General features: G+C 35.6%; 1 protein-coding gene across 1 annotated transcript in view; it reads left to right on the top strand.

Moving 5' to 3' along the window:
- ZMAT1 (zinc finger matrin-type 1) overlaps nucleotides 1-20995 on the top strand; it is a 36725-nt gene extending 15730 nt beyond the window's left edge. Inside the window, exons 2-6 of the mRNA XM_047075715.1 lie at nucleotides 242-348; nucleotides 7554-7655; nucleotides 7750-7924; nucleotides 18373-18472; nucleotides 19675-20995. Coding sequence (XP_046931671.1) covers nucleotides 242-348; nucleotides 7554-7655; nucleotides 7750-7924; nucleotides 18373-18472; nucleotides 19675-20995 — 1805 coding nt within the window. The remainder of the gene's footprint in view (nucleotides 1-241; nucleotides 349-7553; nucleotides 7656-7749; nucleotides 7925-18372; nucleotides 18473-19674) is intronic.
- The last annotated feature ends 959 nt before the right edge of the window (nucleotides 20996-21954 follow it).

Genomic DNA, 21954 nt, shown 5'->3' with positions numbered 1-21954 from the left:
ATAACTTTCCTTTTGGAATGGTATTGCTTAGACTTATCATACTAAATAAGTAACTCTTGCTGTATCAGATATTGGAAGCATACTTAATATACACATTTTATTTAAATTGCATACTCATTAAGCAAAAAGCTATTACTGTAGCCTCGCAAGTACTCAGATTTGAGGTGACATGTGAAATGAATGAAAATGATAACTTTAAGTATTAATTAATGTGTCTCACTTCCCTTTATTTTATTCATAGATATGACTTGGAATGAACAGGAAAAGACTGAACTTTTTACAGATAACTTTTGTAATATATGTGGAGTGGTGCTACAGTTTGAATCACAAAGGATTTCACATTATGAGGTAGGTTAAAAATAATGGGAATAGAATCTAATGTAGGCTTTTAAATGTGGCAGATAAACTTCATATTTTCTCGTTTTTGGCTCTTATGAAAATCCTGTGAAGTAGGTGGAATTATTTCCCTTTGATGGATGATGAGACTGGCTCAGAGAGGGACAGTAACTTACTAGCTTAAGTTTGGGGAATTTGAGTTTAAAATCTTTTTGATTCTGAGCTTCTTTTCTTTTCTTCACACCATTCTGCCTCCCTTTGTATTCATCAAACCACTGTCTCTTCAAGTCCTTGTAGTAAATATAAGGGAGGCATTTTAAAGCTTGAGTAGGTAACTATTAATGTTAATCAAGGCATATTATAAAACTCCAGAGTCTTTGTGTACAGTAAATGAAGGCTATAAAAACAAAATGAACCTGTCTTGCATTTGACTTAGCCAACAGTTTTTTTTAATGTTTGTTTTTATTTATTTGAGAGAGATAGAGAGCCCATGCACACACGCATGCACACAAGCACAGAAGGGGCAGAGAGAGAGGGAGAGAGAGAATCCCAAACACGCTCTGTGCTGTCAGCGCAGAGCCCAACATAGGGCTCAGTCTCAAAGTATGAGATTATGAACTGAGCCAAAATCAAGAGTCAGATGCTTAACCGACTAAGCTGCTCGGTTTCCTCTTAACCAACATGTTTTTAAGCACAGAACCATAAAATTCTAAAACTAGAAGAGGGAATGTTTACTGTTCTTACTCCTTTGGTTTACTGATTAGAAAACTGAGTACCAGAGGGATCATGATTTTTCATAGCATCATTGGCATGACTAAGCTTAACAATGATTCCTTCTTTCATGTCCAGTGTTCTTTTCTCTCATTTGGTATTACCTCTCATTTCTATACAGTGAGCTATTGGATTTATTTCATATCTAAGGTCTGGGTTACTAAAAGTACTAGATAAATTTACTCTAAAAAATATAATGGCAGCTTTACTTTTTAAAACACATCTTGTCTTAGGGATGCCTGGTTGGCTCAGTCGGTTGAGCGTCTGACTTCGGCCTAGGTCATGATCTTGCTGTTTCTGAATTTGAGCCCTGCGTTGGGCTCTGTGCTGACAGCTCAGAGCCTGGAGCCTGTTTCAAATTCTGTGTCTCCGTCTCTCTCTCTGTCCTTCCCTCACTCACGCTCTGTCTCTCTCTTCCTCAAAAATAAAAATAAACATTAAAAAAAATTTTTTTAAAAATGTTTCATTTTGTCCATTGCTAATATTATTGGTAGCTATATTTCTTTCTTACGTTGACTGGGATTCAATTACTGTAATGACAGGGAAATTTTGTTAGATGTGGATTGAGAGGACATACATTCAAGCTTTAACTCCATCACTGCTGTGTAACCCTGGGCAAGTCATTTTACCTCTCTGAGCATGTTCCTTGAACCTGCAAAATAGGGGTGGTAAAATCTCTCTTATTAAACATGTGAGAATTAAATGAAATCAAATATGTGAGAGTGCCTAGTACATCTTCAGATGCCAGAGTTCAAAGATTCAGAGTTAGTAAAGAGAGACACACAATCAAGGGGCTCTGTGATAACTGTGGTTAGAACCATTTGAATTTAAATGTGAAAAAAACAGCTTTTTATGGGCTTACGAAGTACTATTCAGCGTAGAAAATACACAAAATCATGAGAAAATCACATTCAGTTATAATTCTGTCACTTGTAGGTAGCCATCACTTAACTTCTCTTTTGCTGATATGATTCCAGTATGCTTTCTGAACGTGCATACACACACACACACACACACACACACACGCACACACATCTTAACAAAAGAGAATTGTGTCTGTTGGTTTTTACTTGTTTTTTCATATAACAGCATATTCTGGACAATCTGCCCTATCATTACATCTTTTTATTTTTTCTGTAATATTTTCATGGTGATAAGGCATTATGTAATGTTGTGGCTTTTTTATTAACAAATATTTATTGAGAACTTCCAGTATTTCAGAGCTTGGATTGTTAGGGGGATTAAATTATAAATAATATACTTTCCTTATTTTCATAGACTCTACAAGTAATGCAGTCAATAAAAATGCACTGTAAAAAATGTATTATACTAAAAAGCAAACATAGATAAGTTTACACATTGTATGACTACAAAATGTTTGTTACTAGCCTATAATAAAAAGTTGGCACTTTATAAAATGAGATTGATATTTAAAACATTGCCAATTATAGTACTTTGAAAGTTTATACATTTTCAAAAAGACTTTTTTTTAATAAAAACATTTTACAGAATTCTGAACCTTTGAAAAGCTATTCTACTCCGGAAAGTTTTGGGGAAAGCAAAGCTAAATTTCCTAAGAGCCAGGTTTGCTATTCACTATATTATGAAATAAGTACTTTTGAATGAATTGTTTTTCTTTAAAATTCCAAAATACATTTTTGAAACCCAATATAGTTTTAATAAGAATAGAAAATTGTCTACATATGTCTCTTAAAATTCCATTTATTATCAATTTTATTCTAGATTTTATAGGTTATGATTTTTTTCTTTTTTTCAAGTTTTTGTTTAACATATAGCGTAGTATTAGTTTCAGGGATAGAATTTAGTGATTTAACATTTACATACAACATTTGGTGGTCATCACAACAAGTGCACGCCTCAGTCCCCATCACCTATTTAACCTGTCCTCAACCCACCTCCCCTCTGGTAACCATTAATTTGATCTCTATAGTTAAGAGATATCTCTCTCTCTCTTTTTTTTCCTTTTGCTTGTTTGTTTTGTTTCTTAAATTCCATATATGATTGAATTCATATGGTATTTGTCTTTCTCTGACTTACTTATTTCATTTAACATTATACTCTCCAGCTTCATCCATGTCATTTCAAATGGCAAGATTTCATTTTTTTAATGGCTGAGTAATATTCCATTGTATATATATACCACTTCTTTTTTATCCATTCATCAGTCAATGGATACTTGGGCTGTTTCCATAATTTAGCTGTTATAGATAATGCTGTTATAAACATCTGGGTGCAGGTATCCCTTTGAATTAGTATTTTTGTATTCTTTGGATAAATACCACTAGTGCAATTGTTGGCCCACAGGGTACTTCTGTTTTTAACTTTTTGAGGAACTTCCATACTGTTTTCCATAGTGGCTGCACTAGTTTGCATTCCCACCAACAGTGCAAGAGGGTTCCCCTTTCTTCACATCCTCACCAGCATCTATTGTTTCCTGTGTTGTTGATTTTAGCTATTCTGACAGGTGTGAGGTGATATCTCATTGTAGTTATGATTTGTATTTCCCTGATGATGAGTGATATTGAGCATCTTTTCATGTGTTTGCTGGCCATCTGGATATCTTCTTTGGAAAAAGTTCTATTCCTGTCCTCTGCCTATTTTTAAAGGAAAAGTTTTAAGGTTTATTTTTGAGAGGGGGGAGGGGCAAAGAAGGAGACACAGAATCCAAAGCAAGCTCCAGGGTCTGGGCTGTCAGCACAGAATCCAACATGGGGCTCAAACTCACAAACTGTGAGATCACGACCTGAGCCGAAGTCAGATGCTTAACCCACCAGGCCACCGAGGCACCCCTCCTCTGCCCATTTTTTAATTGAATTACTCATTTTGGGGTGTTGAATTTGATAAGTTCTTAATGTATTTAGGTTACAAACCATTTATCAGATATTTTATTTGCAAATATCTTCTCCCATTCTGCAGGTTGCCTTTTAGTTTTGTTGATTGTTTCCTTTGCTGTGCAGAAGTTTTCTGTTTTGATGAATTTCCAATTGTTTATTTTTGCTCTTGTTTACCTTGCCTCAGGAGACATATCTAGAAAGAAGTAGCTACAGCCCATATCAAAGAGGTTACTGCCTATGTTCTCCTCTAAGATTTTTATGGTTTCAGGTTTCATATTTAGGTGTTTAATCCATTTTGAATTTATTTTTGTGTGTCATGTAAGAAAGTGGTCCAGTTTCATTTGCATGTTGCTGTCCAGTTTTCCCAAAGGACTCCACCTAAAAAACTGCTGTAACTGATAAACAAATTCAGTAAAGTCACAGGATACATAATCAATATTCAGAAATCTGTTACTTTTTAAAATTTTTTAATGTTTACTTATTTTTGAGAGAGAGAGTGTGTGCGGGGGAGGTGCAGAGAGAGAGAGAGAGAGACACAGAATCAGAAATAGGCTCCAGGCTCTGAGCTGTCAACACAGAGCCCAGTGCGGGGCTCAAACCCATGAACCATGAGATCATGACCTGAGCTGAAGTCAGATGCTTAACTGACTGAGCCACCCAGGCGCCCCAAAATCTGTTACATTTCTATACACCAATAATGAAACAGCAGAAAGAGAAATTAAGGAATAAATTCATTTATAATTACACAAAAACCAGTAAGATACCTAGGAATTAATCTAACCAAAATGGGTAAAGACTTGTACTTTGAAAACTATAAAACACTGCTGAAATGAAGAGGACACAAAGAAATGGAAAGACATTCCATGTTCATGGATTGGAAGAACGAATATTGTTAAATGTCTATACTCCCCAAATCCATCTACACATTTAATGCAATCCTTATCAAAATACCAAAAACATTTTTCACAGAACTAGAACAAACAGTTCTAAAATTTATATGGAACCACAAGATACCTGGAGTAGTGAAAGCAATCTTGAAAAAGAAAAGCAAAGCTGGAGGTATCATCACTATTCCATCACATACATTTTGCTGAAAGTTATGTTACAAAGCTTTAGTGATCAAAACAGTATGGTACTGGGGCGCCTGGGTGGCTCAGTTGGTTAAGTCTCCGACTCTTGGTTTTGGCTCAGGTCATGATCTCACAGTTCATGAGTTTGAGCCCCACGTGAGGTTCTGCGCTGACAGCTGTAGAGCCTGCTTGGGATTCTCCGTCTCCCGCTCTCTTTGCCCCTCCCCTGCTCTCTATCTCTTGCTCAAAATAAATAAATAAACATTAAAAAAGAACAGTATGATACTGGCACAAAAATGGACACATAGATCAATGGAACAGAATAGAAAACCCAGAAATAAATCTACAATTATATGGCCAATTAACCTTTGACAAAGAAGTTTTGAATTTTAATGATGTTGCAGTTATTAATATTTCCCTTTTTGTATATACTTATTTGTTTAAGCAACATTTCTTGCACTTTTGTCATATAGATACTTCCCTCTATTTTCTTCTAATACCTTTAAAGTTTTATTTAATATGTTAAAGTGTTAATCCATCTAGGATTGATTTTTGCATGTGGAGGAGGGTGTTGATGACATTTTTTCCATACAGAAAGCCAGGTGTCTCAGCACTGTTGATTTCACAGTCCATTCTTGCCCCAGTGATTTGTAGTGACACTTCTTTCATATTCTAAATTTCATATATATGTTTGTTTTGTGGCTATTATTCTGTGTTATTGTATTGCATTGTTTGCCTTTCTGTACAAGAGTTTTGCCTCATTGCTATAGCTTTAAAATAAAGATGTAGTCAGGAAAATTTATATGAAAAAAATCATAAAGGTAAAAGACAAATCACATATTGAGTGGTATTTATAGCCCATGTAGGTAACAAAAGATTAGTGTCTAGAATATATAAATGACTATATATCAGTTAGAACAAGAAACAACCCAGTAGAAAAATGGGAAAATAATATGAACAGGCTATAGAAGAGATACTCAGCTTCACTAGTGATCATACAGGAAATGTAAGTTAAAGTGATGAGCTGTGTTATCAAAATCATCATGTCAAAAATTAAAATCTAATAGCACATAACACTTCAGGAGAATATACAAAGACAGAAACCTTTAAATTCACTGCATTTGGAGTTGTGGGCTGCTGCAACATCTTTGGGGGCAAAGTTTATAATACATATTATAGTTGAAAATCCTCAAATCTTGTAAGTCAAGAGAATTCTACTTCTAGGTATCTACTTTAAAGAAAGCCTTGGACATATATATTAAGAGATGTGTTTACATGTATTCAATGGAGAAATGCTTGTAATAGCCAAATAAACAAATATAACTGCCTTCAATATATGACTAAATGGGTAACATATAGAGTAGAATATTATGCAGCATGTAGCAGAAATGAATGAGAAGTATCTGTACCAATATGGGTAAATCTTAAAAATATAATAGAGAGTTATAAAAAGGAAGTTGAAAAGGATATGAATATAATGGTTCTATTTTCATAAAAATTTTAAATGATGATAGTATATAATACCATTTATGGGTACATGCATATGTGGTAAAAGAGGAAAAGCATGAAATAAAATGATATAGATCAACTCTAAGACAGTGGTTACTAATGGGGAGAGAGTGAGGAGGAAGAGATTGTGGGCATGAGGAAGTAGAACTACATATGTGGTGGGTGTGGGCTTCAGCTATATTATTTCCTGTGCTTTTCTATAAGATGGATATATTTCATAATTTAAAATTCTGTAGATAGTGATTGTCTCACAGCATGTGCTCAGGAATATTAGTTTCCCTTCTACCACAACACCAATACTTTTGTTATTCTTATATATTTTGTTACACATTTTTAGAGATTTTTCTAATCTCTAATATGCTTAATTAACCTTGAAGGGTTAAAATCTTCACATAAAAGAATTTGAGAGGTATCCAGTGCAAAGCTGATATGACAGTTCCATGACATCATCAGGGACCTAGGTATTTTCTGTCTTTCTGTTTCGATGAGCTAGCTTTTGTCCTCAAGATCCCCCATAGTCCCAGATGACTGTTCGAACTCTGACCTTTCCATCTTAATTCCAGAAACAGGAGGGAAGAAGGCTGGAAGAGGGGCTCATCTCCCAGCCTGTTAAGGAGGTTTCTCAGAAGTTCCACCGAACAGTTCAGATTATATCTTTTTGGCCAGAATCTAGTCATATGGTTACATTTTGCTGAAAGGGAAGCTGAAACATGCAGTCTTTTATCTGGGTATGTTGCCCAATATGTGTAAGTAAGCAGAAGAAATTTGATACTGAGAAGCAACCAGGAGCCTGTTAAAAACAAGAACATAAAGTTATTGACCTCTAAATTATAGTATTATTTTCATTTTAACTGAGATTTAGAGATTTGAAAAAGCATGTGAAGCTCTTTCATAAACTTGGTACACACCACATACATTACAACTCACAAATGCCATCCTGAAATTCAGAGAGGTGTAAATTTGGGGTGCCTCTGTCATTGAATGTACAAAGTCATATTATATCTTTTTTCAGAGTGAGAAACATGCTCAAAATGTTAGGTTTTATTCTCACATTCATGGGGAACAAAACGAAGTGCCTGGTAAGAAAATGAAGATGGATGTTAAGAAATTTAAGGTAAGTGGACTATATTGATGTCATAATTCTAACCTTTGAGTTATCAAATCATTCTAACAAGATTGTGCTTATTTCAACATTGTGCTTATTTCAGGTGCATAGGAGTAATGTAGTGGACAGAAACAAATTTTGTGATCTCTGCAACATGATATTTAGCTCTCCAGTTGTTGCTCAGTCTCACTATGTGGGAAAAGTCCATGCTAAAAAACTGAAGCAATTAATGGAGGAGCATGATCAGGTATCTCCATCAGGATTTCAGCCAGAGTTGGGTAAGGTTATATTCACCTCTTTAGCTTCCATACAGGGTCTCCCTGTCATTTTTTTTCCAACCTGCTACCCATTTTTTAATTAGAGAGACTTTCACTCTGGAGCAATAACTGGATTCTTGTTCTTCTGCCCAGTAATCTCTTTCTGTGTCTTCGTCATTTAATATGGAGATTGTAATTGCTAGATGAATTTTAAGAAATGTTATGACCTTTCCTTTTCAGTTTATTAAATACAAATGAAAACAAGTTATTTGCTATGCTGCTATAAAGAAACAATAAAAAGCAGCCTGAGCTGTCCAGGTTCTAATCAAATCACAAAATCTTGGCTCCTTCTTACTTCTTCCCCTATCATAGTTTTTTTCTTTAGTACTTTCTAAAGCATTCTCTCACATGTTCAGACCAGTGTCTTCATCATAATATAGTTATGGTGTAGCATTTTCTGACTATAACTATAAGCAAAAGAAATACATATGTTATGGACTCTCCTTCAACCTTGATAGTTCACTGCTTTTTTCCTCTGAATATAAAGAAAAAGTACCACCAACATTATCAATCAGTAATGAGCACTTATTTTATGCTAGATTCCAAAGATACAGAGAACTATAAAACATTGCATCTTTCCTCCTTCCAGTGATGTTGAGTCACCAGCGCATGAGAAATCTATCACAAAGATCTCACTTCTGGCCTAAAGTGGAAGAGTATACCCTGGAAAAATCAAACTTGTGTTTTAAACAAAAAATGAGAACAAAAAATGAGATGATTAATCCTCTGCAATAAATAAGTTACCACATTCACACTAGCTTCAACACTTTAGGAATAAGGCATGCATAGCATGGAAAATTTAACGACGTTAATTTCCAACTCATATTGTAGGCCTCATACAGCATTAAAACATACTTTTATCTTAATAAATTAAATCAGAATTATTTTTAAACTTATTCTAGTCTCTCTAATTTTTGTATATTTGTTTTTCTTCCTGTAGGTCCAAAGAGGGTTGGAATCAGTATGTCCTACAATAGAAAGTATCGTGTAAAGTCTTATTTTCAGTCCCCACAATTCATCAAATTGAGCTCAGAGAGGTTATGAAATATAAGAGCTCTGAAATAACTGTAATTGTGGAAACATTATTGTATAGCCTTAAATAACTGCATAAATTTTATTTTGATACAAACACCACAAATCTGGACTGAATAGGCTTACTGTGCTACTCAGGAAAGGCACCAACTTAGAAGTTGGCACCCTCTGTTTTACCCTCACTAATTTCAAGAATCATCCTAAACTCTCATGCTTTCGTTTATTTTTCAAATTAATGTAATAAGCTAAAAGCTAATGCTGAATATGCTTCCTTCCTGTACCTTTGTTGGAGAAACTTGGTGCCAGACTTGCATCCAAATTTTTGTTTTCACAGAAGGAAATTCTTTTTAACCTGAGTACCTTTATCCAACAGCCCTGTGAGGAAAAAGTCCAAAGATAGCAAGTTTTCAAAGAATTCTGAATTTCCCTAATACTTTATAATGAATGCAGATCTGATAGCTGAATACATATTGATCACTTCTCATTACAACTATTTCAGCAGGTGTGCCTATTACTACTTCTGCAGAATCAACTTTTCTGAAGCCTCTTGCTGTCAAGCTTCCTCCAGGTGGGATTAAAGACAAGACTATGCCTTCCTCTTCCAGCAGTGCTTTGGATTTGAATAATCCAAACAAGTATTGCAAGCTCTGTCCTGCTTCCTTTAATAGTCCATTAATGGCCCAACAACATTATGTTGGGAAAAAACACAAAAGAAATGAAGCTAGGAAGAAGTTTGTAGACAAGATAAGAGAGAAACCTCTTCCAGCAAAATCAGATGCAAATGGTAAACAGTAAAAATATACCAAAACTCTTTCATAGAAAATTTATATTTTATAAAACATATTGTCTTATGTATATATTATTTTACTCATATTGAGTAGTAGGTTGATAGTACTCATGGGATTATAGAATCTTAGATGAGTAAGGACTTCAGGGTCCATCTGTTGGTTTCTAGAAAATGAGACTCAGAAAAGTTTAGATGACCTTCATTAATTATAGAATCGAGTACAGGTATTCCCATGGTCTCATGTTATGTCGTAGGTACATAAGGAAGTATTTTTAATTAGTGACGCTGTAGTTATATTATTTAGTCACTAAGTATGGTTTAAGTGTCTCTAAGGTACTAGGCTACTTATTCTTGGGAATACAAATGAGGGTATACCATTTTCCCTGAAGGAGCAAGTGTGTAAACTAGTTACGTTAATGATACTTCATTGTAAGAGGCTACAGGCATGAATTTTTGCGTACATATTTTTGGTAACCAGGGGAGTAAAACATCATGGTTCAGAAAATGTTCTTAGAGGAAGTGTATGATTTAGATTTGTAGAAGTGGGAAGGAGAGAGTATTAACAAAGGAACTAGAAAGAGTGGCAAGAATTCAGGCACAATAAAGATTCTGATCCTGACTGAAGGAATCCACTTGCTCTTCTAACCATATTTTTTTTTCGTTTTTCCCCCACAGGCACCTTCTCACTACTAGTGTATTTTATTCGCGTTTCATATTCTCTCTTCCACCCACTTCTCTTCCTCCACTCACTGTTCTTTTTCAATTCTTTCCTTACTAGACCTTTTTGCTTCATGTGAAAATATTTATTACTCCCTCCTTAAAGCCCTAATCTTTGTCATATGTAACTCCTAAAGCTCTGCTCTTCTTGTGTGTTTCTGTTTCTTTTCTGTTTTCTTTGGGGGCTCTTTTTTTAATTCATTACCTAAATGTAGGTGTTCCTGTGGCTCCATTTTGCCCTCACTATACAAATATGATCTGATCTGTTACCCTGATTGCATCTTATCTGTATGCTTATGACCTTTCTGTCAAGCTTTGGACTCATATCCAACTGACAGCTACTGCTTTACCTGGATACTTCATAGCCATTTCAATTCCATTCGTTCAAAGTAGAAACCTGTAGTTGACTGTGACTCCCCCAACATTACCTTCTTCACTTCTTTATCTAATGAAACACAGAGCTATGACTGTTTTACCAGTTCCCTTATCTCGAGCCCTGCTTTTTCCACACTAGATCAGGCCCTCAACATCTCTCCTAGAGCTTTGCTACTCAAAGTGTGGTTTGTGACCAGCATCATTAGCATCATTTGTGAGCGTGTTAGAAAAAGAATCTCAGTCCTCACTGAAGACCTACTGAATCAGAAACTGCATTTTGACAGGATCTCTAGGTCATTTGTACTCACAATAAATTTTGAGGAGCATTGTTCTAGAACATTGCCACAACCTCCTAACTACTCTCCCTGCCATCAGTTTTGTCTCCCCAAATCTACCCTTAATTTAACCACTAGAGTGTTTCACCTAAAGTGCACATCTTTCCATGCCATTCCTCACTTTAAAACCCTCGATTGTTTCTCTATTTTCTGAGGATAAAAATCTAAGCTTCATAGCTCCTTGCCATCTTGTTCCTTCCTGCCTTCTCCAGGCGTATCCCCTCCTACTTCCTGCCATGATCTGTGTTAGGTCAGAACCTGCAAACTGCTTTTGGTTTCCAGAAACTATTACCCTATTTCTCATCTCTCTGCCCTTGTTCATGCTGCCATTTTGTCTGAAACATCTTCTCTTCAATTCCTACTCATTCATTAACATGCTACTTCCCTGGAAGCCTTTTCACTTCCTTCAAGACTTATCTTCTGTGCTTCCTTAGCCTGTGTGTCTAATTTTCTCTGTATGTGTCTTTATCCCCCACTAGAATGTAAGGTCTTTGAGGGTAAGGACTTCATCTAACTTGTCTGTATTTCAAGTGTTAAAGATAGAAACTGGCACAGATTAGGCCTGCCTCAGTAGAGATTAGTTTAATATATGAATCTATGCACTATTAATTTTGATATGTTGAGTGCTAACCCTATGCTTATAGTATTTAAGTTTCCTAATTAATATGATTCAACATATCCCAAAAAGTTACATAGAGATCTGTGTTTCTATGTAGGATTTTGAAGAATGTTGTCTTAGATAAGTGTAGAAATAGAAGTGGTAAGGCTTTAGAAAGTAGTAGATGTTTGGAGAAATGCCAAACTTTTACTTGTTACAGTATTTTTCCTATTGCTGGGGTGATGATATCTGAAATAAGTACCTTCTAATTTAATGGCTGGAATTAGGTAAAATTGGAACTGAGTCAGTTATGAGAAGTGTGTGTACTCTGGTCACTTCTAAAGGGAGGGTCATGTTAGCACTCTCAAATTTCAAGGTTATTAGTATAAGAGAAGAAAGATTTTGGTGAAATTTTCATCTGGCCAGGGAGGGAGTGCTGACCACTAGCATAATAGAACAAATTTTCCTTACTACTTTGACTATTCCATTTTAAGAAGAGTAAATATTTGAGGATTTAAAAACTGGCTGAAGAATTTAAATTAGCTAGTGAGAATTTCAAAGAACAGAACAGAAACCCATATTATAAGCAATCAAGCGGTAAGACAAAAACAACTTGACTTGTGACACCTTAATTATTTCACTTATCACCCATTTCACCCTTCTTTCTGTCTCTGCCTTATTTTCCATCCACTTTGTATGTGTTCCTACTATACCTAATCTCTGTCTTTTTTCATCATTCTCACTGCTTTCCTCATGTCCCTCATCCAGCCCAGATCTTATTAGCACAGGGATGGCTACCATAACAATATGGAACTAAAGTATGTATGCATTTTTTTACTTATTGTATTTGTTTTGTTTATTTTACTAATTTGTAGCCTCATTATTGCACTTACATGTCTCACCTTCACCTGTACCTCAACATATCTAAAATGGAATTAATAATCTTCTCTAAAACCAACTTTAATTTCCCAAGATTCCGGCCTTTACCAGTAGTACCACTACTTATTAGTCATCTACATTTGAATCTTTGAGGGCATCTTCGTCTACTGAATTTTGCTACATCCTGTCCATCAGCAAGTCTTATCAAGTCTTATTAGAACTATTTTTCCTTCCTGTACCCTTCCATTACGTTTTTACTACCATCATTTCACACTCCCAATTCTGTAACAACCTTTGGGAAGGCTTTACTTGTACCTCATTGTTATTCTCTCCCTAGTAGCAAGAATTCAACCCTAGATCAGTTCCGCAGTCCACCTTTTCTACTTTTATATTCAGAGTACTGGGTGATGCTATGGAAAATTATGTAAAGCTACAGATTGGGTACCTTGAAAGTCTTGGAATCCAACCTCTATGGACTTGAAGTCCTATTTAATCCTTTACCTTCCTCTTCACTCTCCTCTCAGCAATGGTATTAAAACCTGCCCCACTCTCCAAGACTCTCTTCCACTCTTCTACATTTCCCCTTCTCACACCCTTCAGGTAAACTTATATCCCACATTCAATAAGTCACTAAGTTATGCCAATTTTAATGGTATATTTCACCAATCTCCCTGTTCCATGTATTCTAGCCCATGCCTTCCTTATCTCTTGCCTGGCCTAGTATATTTACATAAATGTAGTCTCCTTGCTTTAAGGTTTGTTCCTCTCAAATTCATCCTCCATATTGCAGCTAGAGGAGAGATTTGTCTAAAACACACAGCTGACTATGTCACTTACTACTTAAAGCATTTCAAGTTTTCACAACACACAGGATAAAAAGTGTAGGCTCCTTAGCATAACATATACATCTCTCTGACCTGACACCCTTTTGCCTCTCCATCTTGTCCTGTTCTATTTTATTCTACAACAATTCCAAATTTTAAGAAGCTCCTATAAGCACTTATATGCTTCTTTCATGCTAGTCCCTCTACGCACAATAATCTTCTCAACTCTTTTCATCAAGTTAACTAATTTTCATCCTTCCATGTTTAACTAAGGCATCATCTCTTCCAATAGCCTTCTCCAGACTACCACACTGTGCTTAAGTGCCTCTACTTCTTTGGGCTTCCATACCCCTTAAGCATACTTCTTACCTTTTACCTAATTAGAATGAAATCCTTTATTTAAATATCTGTTTCTCACTTGAGTTTGTGAGAAACCTGCCCATTTTATCCATCTTGTACACCTAGAATCTAGTATGATGGTTGGTGCCACATAGGCCCTCAGTGTTTGTTGAACAGATTATTTGAAATCAACACATCATACTCATTTCTATCTATGCCATATCTGATACTGTTTTCATCCCCTGGAATGCCCTTTTCTACCTTCCTTATGATTCAAATTCTTCTTGTTCTCCAAGATCCATCATAACTTCCCTCACTACTCTAGCTATTCTCCCCTTGACATTCATCCCTCTGACATTCTCCCCTTCCTGTGATTTCTCACAGATTTCACTGTTCATTGACAATTGCATTAATTATAGCTCCTTAACTGAATTAGCCTCCTTAAGACAAAAGATTATATTTTATTCTGCAGTATCCATCTCAGTGCTTTATATGGTAATGAGTATATAATTTTTCTCAATATTTGCTAATTGTTAATTGAGAGGCAGTGTCACATAGAAGGATAAACATAGATTTGTTTATCCTTAGAAGGAGATATGTTTGAAGTCATTTACCCAATTGTATCTCAGATTCCTCAGGTGTAAAATGAAAATAAGGCTACTTCACAGGATTGACAAAGGATGAAATGAAACAGTATGTGCAGTACCCATCACAGAATAGGTTCTAAACAAATGTTACTTTTTTTTTAAATGTTTTGTTCTCCTGTCATAATTTTAAAACAGGTAAATTGGACATTTTCAATTTTTCCTCATAAACTAAATCCCACATTGATTTGCATTTTTGCTTACATGCAACTCTCAATTGATTACTTTTCATTTAAGCTATTAGACCAATGGTTCTCACCTTGACTACATGTTAGAATCATGCAGGGAGCTTTTAGAAATCTCAATGCTCAAGCCATCCCTCAAATAAATTAGAATCCCTAGAACCTGTACATTAGTGTTTTGTTTTATGTTTTTTAACTCCCCAAGTAATTGGGCTATAGAGCCAAGATTGAGAACCACAACATTAGACTATAAAGACATGAATTTCCCCCAATCTGTTCTTTGAAAACAAAGATCTTAGTCTGGGGAGTTATGAGATAGGACTGTGATTAGGAGAAAAGTGGGCCCCACAAGTGTTAGGTTATGGAAGATTCTGAATGGAATGAGATGCAGAGAAGCTTGAGTTTCTGGGTAAAGTCAGAAACAAGGAGTCCTAGCAGAGCTGAAGGCAATAAAGCTGGACAGGGCCAAGGAGCAGACTCAGATAGGAGAATAGAAAGTATAAGAAATACAGTGGATAAATAGGATTTAGAGTACACTTATCTTGATGAGCACTAAGTAATGTATAGAATTGTTTAATCATTATATTGTGTGTCTGAAACTGATATGGCACTATATATTAATTCCACTTCAATTTAAAAGAGGAAAAGAAAAAGAAACAGGGGAGTCAGGTTTCAGAGAATTAGACCAGGAATTCTGATCTTGGAGCCAATAAATAGGCTTCATATCTTCACAGAAAAGGTTTATACCATTTAGTATATATTTTTATGTATTATTTTTTGAGATATATTTTTTGAATATATTATTTTATGAGATGTCTGTATCTAGGAAACAAGAATATCAGTGTATGAAAAAGACAAAGGCTAAGGTAATAGTAATCAGACTACAGTTCCAGAACTGCCTCTGTATCTTTTATATGTGACCTGAAGCTTCTCTAAACCCCTCTATTATGTATATTATAGTCTCCTGATATAATCTGTGAAGAAACAAAGGAGAAACTGAGGAGAACATTATGTATACTATATTCTTTATAAGCACTAAACAAATAGGTAAAACCCCTAAAATATAATCTGAGTTTATAATCATAATGAAGATAATCAGCTTGATAATTTAGGGGAGTGGTGCTCAACAACAGTTGTATAGAAAAACCATCTAAAACACTTTCTATTTTATTTACTTTTGTTGTTGTTGTTTTTAATATATGAAATTTATTGTCAAATTGGTTTCCATACAACACCCAGTGCTCATCCCAAAAGGTGCCCTTCTCAATACCCATCACCCACCCTCCCCTCCCTCCCACCCCCCATCAACCCTCAGTTTGTTCTCAGTTTTTAACAGTCTCTTATGCTTTGGCTCTCTCCCACTCTAACCTCTAACCTCTTTTTTTTTTCCTTCCCCTCCCCCATGGGTTTCTGTTAAGCTTTTCAGGATCCACATAAGAGTGAAACCATATGGTATCTGTCTTTCTCTGTATGGCTTATTTCACTTAGCATCACACTCTCCAGTTCCATCCATGTTGCTACAAAGGGCCATATTTCATTCTTTCTCATTGCCACGTAGTACTCCATTGTGTATATAAACCACAATTTCTTTATCCATTCATCAGTTGATGGACATTTAAGCTCTTTCCATAATTTGGCTATTGTAAAACACTTTCAAAAAGTAAGAAAGCCTGGTTCTGCTCCTGGAGATTCTGATTTAAATGGTCCAATGTGGAGCTGTAACATTAATATTTTTAAAGTTTTCCACATGGTTCTAATGTGTAGCTAACATTGAGCACCATTAACACAGACAAAACCAGGATTCCTGCTTATCTTGCATAACTTGGGTGTTCTCAAAATGTATGGTGTTGGCCAAGCAAATCTGAGCTTTAATTTCCACAGTTGTTAAATAAGGGTATTGATAATTTTTTTGAAAAGGATTGTTGTGAACATGCAGACTCCTGGATTTAGTCCTTAGCTTTGCAGGAAGTCCAAAATCTTCAGGGTTGACCAGCCTCAAATCAGGGACTGACGAGACCACAAACTTAGAAAACGCCAATAAATAATCAAGGAACTAGAAAGGTATTCTCTTAGTGTATTCCCCACACATTCTCTAAGAATAATTACCTGGAGTATTGTTAAAACATGAATTCCCTGTCCCAGAGACAGAGGATCATGTTTTACAGGGAGAGGCTTAGGGATCTATATTTTAATTTTTTAATGTTTATTTATTTTTGAGAGAGAGAGAATGACAGAGCACAAGTGGGGGAAGGGCAGAGAGAGAGGGAGACACAGAATCTGAAGCAGGCTCCAGGCTCCGAGCTGTCAGCACAGAGCCCAACGTGGGGCTAGAACTCATGAACTATGAGATCATGACCTGAGCCGAAGTCGGATGCTCAACCAACTGAGCATGTGCTCCTTAAGGATCTATATTTTAAATAATATTTCAAGTAATTCTGGAGTCTGGGAAACATTGTAATTTAAGTTAATACATTGTCATTCTGGTATTGATTTATGGTAGGAGAGGATAATATCTTTTTTCAGTTCCTAGGGCTTTTAAAACCTGGATATATCATCCAGGGTATTCCTTTTTTGGTATCAAAGAATATGAGAAGCCAAATTATAATCAGAAATAGACTTGATTAGCATGAAATCAGACCACTGGGAGAGAGGATAGTTACAAGGAATCATTCATTCAGTCTTTGGCATAACCTGCTGAGCTCTCCTTGGCCCACTAGAGTTATGTCAGTAGTAAGCAGAGTCCTCATGTTATTCAAAGTTGCATCTTTCTTTCTCATTAACAATAGTCTTCTGTTTCTATGAATAATATTTGCTTGGACAAGACCAATATCCTTGATTAATTTAGCATCATTTGAATGATTAAGTTGCTGTTTGATTTAAAAGATGACCTTGCTTCATCTTAAAATTACTGCATCCACCAATTTATTGCCTCTTCTTTAGTGTGGGATTATTTTATATTTGGCTTATGAAATTTATTAATTTTCTACTTCTGACCAAAGAGAAATTGGAAGGATGATGAGGTTAAGAAAATAAAGATTAATTTATCCTCTGCTTTCAGCTCTACCTAAGAAGCAGAACAGAGAAATAGCTGGCATGCTTATTCTATAGTTTTTGACTCTTTTGAAGTAGTAACTAGTAGTTGTTTTAGAATTTTTCTTTCAGGTTTTATCCTGAGAGTGGGGCTCACTGAACCTCTCTCCTTTCTAATATCTGTCTGTGGGAATTACTTTTGGTAAACTAATGCACTACAGTGATTTCACATAAGAGAGTAAAACTTTGCTTTTGTTTAATCTTTTGGAACATTTCAGGTTTTTGTTGGATGGCAAGAGAATTAGGGGCAAGAAAAAAGAGGTTGATTAAGGGATTAAGAGGCAAAGGTTAATTGGGCATACTAAATTTGAAGTGTCTACTGCACTTCCATGTAGAAACAATAGGCAGGCAGGTAGTAGTCTCAAGAAAGAGGCCAAGGCTAAAGAAGTAGTGTAGTGTAGTGTAGTGTAGTGTGAAGAATTCTGGGCTTTAAATTAAGAAACATGGGCTCTGAGAGGTTAGCTCTATTATTGACCTGCTCTTTGACTTTGACCAAGTCATTTGACCTCTCTGGGCCTTATCTTTAAATTGGGAAAGTTCTGTAGATGATCTCTAGTAAATTCCTGTCCATATTGACCTCCTTAAATTTGACTCTCTCTTTTTTCAGCATTTAGTATGAGGACCTACGTTTGCCATATTTGTAATATCACCTTTACATCTTTAGAAATGTTCCGGTCCCATATGCAAGGAAGTGAACACCAAATTAAGTAAGTATTTTCTGCCAAAATGCTCCTATGATACCAAAGAGTAGGGCTTCTGTCAAGTACCCTTGCATGTATTTTACAAAACTTTTGTAGGCATTCACTTCCCTATAAGGTGATACAGTTAATGGTATTTGTCACAAAGTGCATGGTAGTGGAATCTCATAGGGAGTTCTCTAGCCATGATAGTATACTTGCAGAGCTGGATAATTGGCACCTCTTGTGACCAAACAGCATTGTTCTTCTCATTCTCATTGAGCCATGAAAATTCAAATAATTCCTGGAAGGTTGGCTTAGTTCCAGGGATACAGTGATCTGGTCATCATCCTTTCAGCAAGGTATAGTGGTTATGAACAAAGGTCTTGCTGTTAGACCTGGACTGGAATATCAGATTTGTCTTTCTAACAAGTGTATAACTTTAGACATTTCCAATTTAATGTGGTTATAATGAAATACAAAAATATGTGTAAGGTTCCTGGCCTGGCACACAATAGCACAATAAATATTTATTCCATTCTATTCTATTGTTTCAAGGAGGAGAGGATTAAGTAGACAATTAGGGACTTGATCAGTCAGATAGCAGGACAGAGGGGCACTTGGGTATTGTATTTTTGGTTTGTTGCTTTGAAAATCAAACCATAGTGTTTCTGTTTAATTATTTTATTCTAGTTGAAAATATTTCTACTTTGAGTCTGAATACGTAGGAGCTAAATTGTGCAATTCACCAAGTTAACCTTCATTTAGACTCTTTTTTAAAATCTCACGGTTCCAGAACAAATATCCATTACATTTATAGCTCTATACAAAGAACTAATTAAAACTTTTAAAATAATGTGACATTCAAATCAGACAATCCTCAAGGCATTAAATATTATTTGTTCTTTCCCACATATCCCAACATGTCTTACATGTTTAGTACTAAGGCAGTATCAGCTATGTCTGCATGTTTGTACCCATCTTCCCTTTCATCTCAGCCCTGAAAATTTTTTTGTATTTAAAAAATTGTGAGGTACCTGAGAAATATGACTGTTCCTGCTACTTCTTTTTAGCATAAAAAGTGATGATTTACAGCATTTATATTGAAGTAAGCTTTTAATATTTGTTTGGACTTTTGTTGTTGTTTTTTCCAGACTAATCTTTTTAAAACAAAGAAAGTATTCAGAATAAAATAGCCTAGTAATAAGAACTTTCTACTGTTTTCTTTGCAGAGAATCCATTGTTATCAGTCTAGTGAAGAATCCCAAGAAGACACAAGACTCTTACCAAGATGAATGTGCAGATTACATCAAAATGCAGAAATCCAGAGGACCAGAGCCCAAGATTTGTTTCAGAAAGATGGAAGAGAGTTCTTTGGAGGCCCGTTGGTACAGGGAAGTAGTTGATTCTAGATCCACACATACAATGTTTGAACAGAGACTCCCATGTGAGACTTTCTGGACATACCCAGGATCATACAGTATTTCACAAACAGCAGAAAACCATTTACCTCATTGTTTACCAGCTCATTCAAAGAAGACATATGACTCTTTCCAAGATGAACTGGAAGATTACATCAAAGTGCAGAAAGCGAGAGGACTAGATCCAAAGTTTTGTTTCAGAAAGATAAGAGAGAACTCTACAGAGACCCATGGGTACAGAGAAGTTGACTCTGGACCCAGGCAACAAATGTTTGAGCAAAGATTTTCACTTGAGACTTCCCAGACTTACCAACAACCATACAATATTTCACCAGTGGAAAGCAAGTTGCATTATTGGTTACCAGTTCATTCAAACAGAACTTATGATTCTTTCCAAGATGAGCTAGAAGATTACATCAAAGTGCAGAAAGCCAGAGGACTAGAGCCAAAGACTTGCTTCAGAAAGGTTAGTGATAGCTCTATAGAAATCCATAAGTACAAAGAAAAGGTTGATTTCAGACCCAAACATAGAATTTTTGAGCAAAAAGTTCCATTTGAGACTTCCCATGCTTATACAGGATCATACAGTATTTCCCAAGTAGTGGAAAACCAGTTACCTCATTGCTTACCAGCTCATGACAGCATACAGAAACTAGACTCTATATCCTCCTGTCAACCCATCAGAGACTGTTTTCCAGAAAAGCCAGTACCCCTGAGCCTTAGTCAGCAAGAAAATAACTTTGGCTCATACAGTGTAGAATCTGAAGTTTACAAGCACCTCTCAGAAAACAATACCAGTGACCATAAAGCAGGTCATAAACGAAGACATCAGAAGAGAAGAAGGCACCTGGAAGAAGGTGAAGACAGGTCAGAGAAAGAGCAATCGAAGCATAAAAGGAAAAAGAGTTATGGTGATACAAATCTAGACAAGGACAAGAGCATCCGACAAAGGAAAAGAAAGGGAGATCAAGTCAGCGTCAGTTCAGGAAAGCTTAAACATCGAAAAAAGAAAAAAAGCCATGGTGTGCCCACTGAGAAAGAAGAACGTAAGCACAAGAAAGGGAAAAAGAAACCTGTTGAAGAAAAGACAGAAGAGGAAATGCTTTGGGATGAATCTATTCTTGGATTTTGAATTTTTAGTTTTGTTTACCCAAGGATGAATTCAAGAAATCAGTTATGGATTTAGACAAAGACAGGAACATCCAGAAGAAAAAGAGCAGTGGATATAGTCAGTGTCAGCTCCAGAAAGCTTAGTTTTTGTGTTTATAATTTGAAATTGAATTGAAAGAAGAAACAAGCTTAAATATACTGAGAAAGAACATAAGAAGAACATAAGAACACAACCAGAACATGAGAGAAAAAGAATTCTGTTGAAGAAAAGACAAAGAGTCAGTCTTTTGGGATGAGTCTGTTTTAGGAATTTCATTTTGTTTACCCAAGGATGAAATGAAGAAATCAGTTTAGAAAATGGATTTAGACAAAAACAAGAACAGCCAGTGAAGAAAAGCATAGGTAGATATGATCATTGGCTATTCAGGAAAGCTTAGTTTTAGGGGGTGTAAAAATTGAAATTGAATTGAAAGAAGAAACAAGCATAAATCTAGCCTCTGAGAAAGAAGAACATAAGAACACAAGAACAGAAAAGGAAATCTGTTGAAGAAAGACAATGCTTTGGGAGGAGTCTATGCTTGGATTTTGAGCTTTTTAGTTTTGTTCCCTTAAGGTCGAATTGAAGAAATAAGTTGAAAAGTTTGATTTCATAAAATTTATGTTACTTGAATGCTTCCTAAGTGAGCAGTTAACTTTAACCTCCAACAAAAGCCAAGTGGAGTAAAAGTATTCAATATGCCTTTTCCTCAAGTTAGTTTTTCTCATTTTCTTTAAAAAATTACATTTCTTATATAAAATGTAATTTTGCTTAATGAGGTTGTCTCTACTTCTATTCATCAAATTGCTGTGGTGGTGAATTATTTGCCCATGAAAGGTTAATTTATTTTAAATGAGAGAATTACCAGGCATTACAAAATCCATTCCTTGTTTGGGTTTGTGTTAGTGTTGGTATTTTATTGTTGTTATTGTGTGTTTGTTTTT

Source organism: Lynx rufus, unplaced genomic scaffold, assembly GCF_022079265.1.
Source record: "Lynx rufus isolate CCGP_SWC_20201006 ecotype Redwood Valley unplaced genomic scaffold, mLynRuf1.p SCAF_14, whole genome shotgun sequence".
NCBI classification, from domain to species: Eukaryota; Metazoa; Chordata; class Mammalia; order Carnivora; family Felidae; genus Lynx; species Lynx rufus.
Note: the sequence above shows the minus strand (reverse complement) of the source record. Positions and strands in the feature narration are given on the sequence as shown.